Here is a 7,230-nt window from a genome sequence, read left to right as displayed (position 1 = left end):
TCTAAAGCAACCCTCAAGGAAGGGGTTGTGTTGTAGGTAGTTCAAAAGCAATCAAGACTTTCAGAACATCAACAGTTCATAAAACAGGCAGGAGTGTTGACAAACATCTTTAACCCCTGAACTCGGGAGGCAGAGAGAGGTGGATTTCTGTGAGTTTGAGGCCAACTTGCCTGGTCTGCATAGGGAGTTTCAGGGTTTCTAGACCAGCCTTGTATCCAAAATGGTTTCCAAATGACCCTGCTGGAGGTTCCCAGGCATGGAGGTCCTCGGTGGGGAGCCCCAGCTCGCATCCCCATCCCCACAGTTTAGTCACTGACTTCAGACACTTTGAAGTTCCTACACAGCGTCCAAGACACAGGACATGTGGCCTGGCTCTTTCTTTTTAGCTGTCTGCATCTATAGCTGTGTGCCCCTGGGGACTTGCTATGAGCCTAGGCTGGACCTTCCATAATACTGGACCTGATGACAGAAGCATCAGCTACTCCTCAGCCCCTGCCCCAGCCTGTGCCTCCACCAGCCCTGTGTCTCTCTCTGCCTCAGGCACCAAAGTCACCAGGGTGTGCTTGTTCATCCTTGTCATTCCCTGAGGCAATGGAGAGACAGAAAGGGTGGCACATGCCCCTTCTACCCTATCCTGGACAGGCCACTCCTGCAGAATGGATGTGGGTGTCTTTTTCTGAAGGTCCATGGTCTTGCCTTTTTGTGGCTTCTTCTACAAACCTGCTTGCTTTTCTTAAGAGCAGGCAGGTCCCCATGGCCCCAGGCTGCTGGAAGTCACCAAAGTGCTACCCTGGACCTGCAGCTCAGGGCAGGCAGGCACCACTATGACAAACACGTGATGGAGAGGTAGGAAAGATAGAAACACAGAGTGGTGTGCTGTGCTAGGGAGAGAGGCTGAACCGGGGACATGATGGCAGTGACAGGTCAGAGAGAGGGCTGTGGCTCACAGGCTGCTGCCCATGTCATGATGAAGCCTGTGAGCCATGGGGACATGGTGCAGTCTGCACTGCTGCATAGTGCCTGGGTGATGTCCTCAGGCTCTGCTTTCTTGGGGAGCTATGCTGATGTGACCCAAGACCATGTTGAGGCTCAGTCCATGCAGCCACTAAGGGCCGTGATTGGGTCAGTGGTTCTGATACAGCCAAGGGCTTTGTCAATGTCTGCGGCCCATGTTACCACTAAAACCCGTGCAGATGCCTATGGTTGGGACAGCCACCTGAAGCCAAGTTAATGTCTGTGGGTTTCGGAGAGTCAGCTTCACCCCTCACAAGAGAGCTGGCTCCACCCCTTACTGGGCCACAGCACTGCAGTATATGGTATGGGCTCAGGTAAACTAGCCCTGTCTAGCTCTGTCCACCAACTGGCTTTCCTCAGCTGATGGCTTCTGGTGTGGATGCAAGCAGAGAAAGACTCATCCTCCCTTGTGGGGCTAGCCACTGGGAGTTTGACCATGCTCCAGCTAACATATGGACAACACAAAGTGGACTTGCTTTTTGTGGAAGGGGGTCTCAGGGGAAGGGAGTGGACGTGACAAGATTAGGAGGTGAGTGTGATGAGGCACACAGTGTTAAATTCTCAGATAATAAAAACGTAAAAAGGAGCAGCAGATGCATGTTCTAGAAATGACAGATTGGAGGTGCTGCTGCCCTCGGATCCCAAGGGCTTGCAAAGCTCCTGTGTTCCTTTTGAGGCGGGGAGAACTGATGGTGCCATGCGTTCTACAGGCCTGCCCTCTGTGTAGCATGAGGACGGCCATCTACAAGATAAGTGAGCCCTTCTTTGTCCTGAGAAGGCCTTTCCTTTGAGCCAATGGTTGAATCTGTCACAGGCCATTTAGTGCAGCCTCCATTAGTTAGCTGATGGCAGCAGAGGAGTAATGGCTGCACAGCAGAGACAGATGGCACTGGAACCGACCAAGGTGTGATTCAGTACAGTCCCCAAATGTGCTTCCTGCCCATCTTGTCCCCCCTCTCCCCCTGCTCCACTTCTCCCTGAAGCTTGCAATCCAGTCATTGAATTCAGACAGCCTTGGCTTACTTCTGAAGAGAAGCAGGCTCCGGTCCAGCCAGGATCATGCCAGTTCAGCTTTCCCCAGACTCCTGGCCTCCCACCCACCCAGTGGACCCCATGGAAGGCAGATGAGGAGTGAGAGCAGTGGCCCTAGATGTCCAGCCCGGCCCTGGGCAGCAGGTCTCAGAAACATCTCTTTGTTCCTCTTTGGTATGCGTCCTGTCATGGACTTGCCATACATGACCTGACTAAATTACACTAGTGGTTCTCCCTACCATGCAGGCTCCAAGTTCAGTGGACTGGCTACTCTGTCCTCCAGGACAAGCTGGCTCTGAGTAGGTATCTGGGCTCAGCCCTGACTTCTGGAGTCAGGAGTGACGTATAAGCATTGTGAGGGACCAGGGCTCAGTGGCTTCTCAAACTCTACTGCTGAACTCAACCCTCACTCCCTGTACATCTGAACACAGTCCTGTTTGGAAATGGGGCTGTTACAGAGGTGACTAAGGTAAACTGAGGTCACCAGGATAAGCCAAATCCAACACAACCATGTCCTCATGAAGAAGAAGACTGGACATAGGGTTGGCTCTGTGGGGGCAGGGAGGAGGTGTCACCTACAAGCCAGGACTGCATGGAGGGGATAGTACTGCATTTCGTGATCTTGGAGCTCCAGATGTGAGGCGCTTGTCTGTCATCTGTCACATGTGTTTGTCCCTCTGGAGTCCCTGCTGGTTTCCTGTTGTTCTGGGGCTTGTCTTGGTTCTGTGTCCCTTCCTCCCAAGTCCTACTTCAAAAGCTGGCAACAAGGATACCTACATAAGCCCCTGATGGGATGGATGACCCAAGTAGAAGACGGACATAATAACCCCCGCAGTCTTGAAGTCTCTGCTTCTGGGACCATGAGGACGGTGGTTCTGTGGACGGCTCAGCTTGCTGTCTGCTGTGCATCTGAGGACAGTGTTGAGTTTCGCTCATGCTCTGGCTGGGCATGCAGTCACTCGCAGTGCCCTTTGCTGTGCAGTTGGCAGTGCCATGGGAAGTAGAATATTTAGTTAGGTCCACAGCTCGGGAGGTTCTCCCGTCTCAGTGCTGTTCACTGAATGGTTGGGTGGTTCTGGGAAGCCTCTATCACCTTGAGAGGGTTCTGAGAGCCGTCGTTCAGTTCCTCCCAGCTCCCCATCGTCTGTGTGGTGGTACCATCCTCCTGCTTACTAGCTCCCGTGAGCTATCGCAGCCAAGGTGGGGCCTCATGGAGCTGGCCCCGTAACATTTCCGAAGCTGAGAGCTAAATAAACCTCTTCCCAAAATGGATGAGCACAGCTCCTCAGGGGCTGTGGTGCTTCAGTCCCAGATGTTCCGGGCAGTGTGTGTCTGATTTATAGCCTTAGGTGTCCCAATTAGCTACTGCCTCGGAACAAACCACCCTGTGGTTTCAGCAAGGATGACTGGCTACTTGTTGTCGGCATGGTCCCTGCACAGAGACCCCGAGTGGGCTGGTCTGTGCTGTGATGCCTGCCTGGATGGTACTGCTGGAACTTGTACATTGTGAGTTCCTCCATTTGTCTGCAATGGCCCGTTGTTCTGGGAGACCCCAGGCGTGACTACAGGCGGCACCAAAGACCATACAGCCCCACTGTTCTTTCTGACCACTGGCCTTTCTCCCCACCTTGAGATTTGTAAGAACTCAGTTTCCCCAGTCCAACCTATCCTCAGCATTGCCCTGCTTATCTGGGCAGGAAGCCTTGTCTCCCTGCTGCATGTGGACTATGGCGTACTAGGATCCTTATTTTCTCTCCTGGCCATGGGCTTCGTGATGGCAGGGCCTAGATCAAGTGCTGGCTGTATGGTCAGTGCCTGGAAACTGCCGGCAGATGACAGACAGCTTAGGGCTAAGGTTTCCTGACACAGTACAGATCCAGAAGCCAGAGTTCACAAAGGCCCCCCACCCTGACTGCTAGAGGTAACAGCTTAGGCTGGTGTGGCTGTTCGGTTCATCTTGCTACATCTCAGAGCAGGGAAGAGTGGGTCATGGGCCAGCTGTAACCCGTCACAGTTGGCTCACTGAAAATACACACAGGGAGTGCTGAGTGCAGACTAGTGCCCAGTAGGACAAGTCTGTGTCCAGTCCATGCGACGGGGATGACACCAGCTATGCCATCTGCACCAGTGAGACCTGGAAGTCAGACTCCACTGTCCACTGTTAAAAAGTCCCATGACGGCTGGGGCAGAAGGGGCTGGGGCATGTACCTTTGCACATTCATCCGAGTTGCAATTGTCAGTGTCCCAACCCCTAAAAAAGTGAACCAAATGACCACATCCATTCTCAGCTGTGGACTTCCGGCCCCTGGGTTCTCTTGGACGTAACTGGCTCCTAGGTTAAGAGCTGTCCCTGTTCTGGGTGAACTGCAACCTAACTTTGTATGGAACTGAGCTGCAGGCTGATTGTCTATCACAGCAACCAGTCAAGCTACCAGTAGCCTGGTTCAACACCTTACAAGGCTGCCCAGCTTTGCCCAGAGATGCTGCTGCCCACAGCACCAGGCACTGCTCAGAGTGGTGTCTTCTGGCTCAGAGACCACTTCTTTGCTTAAAACAACTGATACACTCGTGTTTCATGCAGGCCAGGAGCCTCTTAGTTGCTCTCCATTGGAGCAACATGGCATGTTGGCTTAGATCCTTGCTACATGGTACCGCCATCCTGAGATGACCTGGCCCAGCACATCACTCCATTGTCCCATCTTGTGCCCCTAAGTTTTTGCCACTGGCTGTCACTGTAGAGCAGGAGGCTATGTCCTGGCACCAGGTCTTCCTTGCTGCAGCTGCCACTGCTGCCATCAGATGAACTAGCCACTCCTCTAGAAGGCACAAAGGCCATACTGCCACCCCTTGGAGTCCAGATGGGATCTCCAGATTATAGTTGGAGAACGCTTTCCCCCACAGTCTACCAGACACCCCAACAACGAGAACCAGTGGACAGTGACAAGATATTGCTGGTCCCTGGGCCAGGAATAATGCCAGGCTCCAGGACACGCTGCTCTGTCCTGCACACCTGACAAGTTTGCCTTCTGCAGAACCGAAAGGGGTCTGTGCTGAACACTGTGAGGAGGCACGAACCCTCATTCTCCCAAAAGGGCATAGTTGCAGTCTACATGGCTCAGCTCCTAAAAGGCACCATTTCTATGATTATGGCTTTCTTGAAAAATTTTTATGATCACAGCTTTCTTGAAAAAGTAGTTTATTAATACACTTGGATGTACAAATGGGAAACAATAAATACATGATTCTACTGGTCAGCCGAGTGAACCACAGGACCTTGACTGTGCTCAGGGTCTACCTCGGTGCTCGGGACGGAGGCCTGGGCAGGAGCTGAGTGGGGGCTGCTCAGTGCAGCTGAGCAGGAGCTGAGTGGGGAAGAGGCGTACGGATGAGCACCAGGTCAAGGACCTGGGGTGCCCTGGCCAAGGCTGTGCTGACTCCGCTCCTGTGTGTAGCGTGAGGCCTAGGGAAGGGTTTCATAAAGCAGTGCTGGGTCTCAGACAGGGCCTTCTGAAGGTCATTTGTCACCACAATTCTACTCAGCAGGGTGAAAAGCCTGGGGACCCATCTGAGGTGAGGGAGTCGCTGGCAACTCGTGGTCTGTTCTGAGGTTCCCACTTTCCTGTGAAAACGGTACCTGAGCCCGTCCACTTCAGGAGGAAATTAGCTGGGGCAGCACACAGGTGGAGGGTGAGGTGAAAACTTGGCCCACGTGTGAGACCACCTCAGTAGACAGAGTTCTACCCACACCTCAGGAGCCAGCATCCACCCCTGAGGGCTGAAAGGCCCGTCGGGGCTGGTAAATAGTCCTCACATTTCTGGACTAGCACACGTGACATCCATGATGAGGACATGGTTCTCGAGTCGACAGAAGACACGTTTGTGAGTCCTGAAGGTGGCAGGGTCTAGACAGGCAGATGCTGGCCCATGAACACAAAGGAACACAGGCTCTGGGACCTTGTGACCGAGTGACTGGCAGGTGGTAGGTAGGTGGCCCTCAGTATGCAATCTTCCAGTGTGTGGGCTGCTCACATGCTTTCTCCTGGTCTCCACAAAACCGGTTATATGTCGTCTTGGGGTCCAACCCCAAGATCTCTCTCTCTTCATGAATCCGAAAAGAAAATGTGGAAACCGAGGTGCCAATAAAAAACCTACGGAGTAATAAGAGGTTACCTGGGACCAGCAATGGACTTATTACACACACACACAGAGCAATAGATTAGACACACATGCACATACATGCGTACACACAGGCTGAGGTGCCAATTAAAAAACCTGCAGAGTAACAAGAGGTTACCTGGGACCAGCAATGAATTTATTACACATACACAAATGTGCACGCTATACACACACACATCAAACAATGCATTTATTAGACACACACATACCCAGAGGCTGACACCCCTGCACTGGCACCTGCATCGGTCATCCCACGCTTCAGCGCCCACTGCCTTGAAGACACCCCTTCTCTCCACTACAAATGCCAGACCTCCACCTGACTAAGACCACCACCAAGGACTCTGCATCCATCTTGACACACTGGCAGTAGCAGGGACTATTTACTAAGCTGCTATGTTAGCTAAGGAAGCCCCTTTTCCAGGGTCCTTCAGATTCCTGGGGTGACAGAGAGATGCGGCCAGTCCTGACCCCTGGACCCTGGTCTTCTGGCACCTAGTGACCAACTGATCCAAGAGAAGCTCCGGAGTGCTACAGTACATGACTGTCCTGGAACTCTTAGACCTTAGGTGAGCAAGGCTGTGGAGACAAGTATGGGGTGGGCTGTGCTGATGACAGAGGCAGCTACAGTCAGCTGTGTCAAGTCCCCTCTGACCTGGGAATTGCAGTCAGTTCCCGAGACACCGCTTGTGTCTAGTGGATCCTGGGCAGAACCCCAGGCAGAGAGAAAAAAAAGCACAAGCTCAGAGCCTCCTCAGAGAGCAATAATAGATATAGGACCATAGATATAGGGAAGATACAGGATGGCTCGGCTCTCTCCTTCACGCACACTGCACAGGCCATGCCTGCAATGGACAGCAGTTAGACCCACACAGACCCTCACCTGCCTGTCCCTGGTGCTGGGATGGTGGCAGCGGGAACCGCAGAGGCCAGAACACAGCAGAAAAACAACATTCATGGAGAGCATATGGGCAAGGTGGGCACACACCAGCCTTCTAGACCTCTGCATCC

General features: G+C 52.9%; 1 protein-coding gene across 2 annotated transcripts in view; it reads right to left on the bottom strand.

Moving 5' to 3' along the window:
• Positions 1-5,236: 5,236 nt before the first annotated feature.
• Positions 5,237-7,230, bottom strand: part of Pofut2 (protein O-fucosyltransferase 2) — a 9,410-nt gene continuing 7,416 nt past the window's right edge. For both annotated transcript variants that reach the window (XM_005360241.3, XM_013351093.2), the window contains one exon: positions 5,237-6,194. In XM_005360241.3, the coding sequence (XP_005360298.1) occupies positions 6,041-6,194 (154 nt within the window). In that variant the 3' untranslated portion in view covers positions 5,237-6,040. The remainder of the gene's footprint in view (positions 6,195-7,230) is intronic.

The sequence above is a fragment of the Microtus ochrogaster genome, linkage group LG2 (assembly GCF_000317375.1).
Source record: "Microtus ochrogaster isolate Prairie Vole_2 linkage group LG2, MicOch1.0, whole genome shotgun sequence".
Lineage (NCBI taxonomy): Eukaryota > Metazoa > Chordata > Mammalia > Rodentia > Cricetidae > Microtus > Microtus ochrogaster.
The sequence above is the reverse complement of the archived record's forward strand: the minus strand, read 5'-3'. Positions and strand labels throughout refer to the sequence as shown.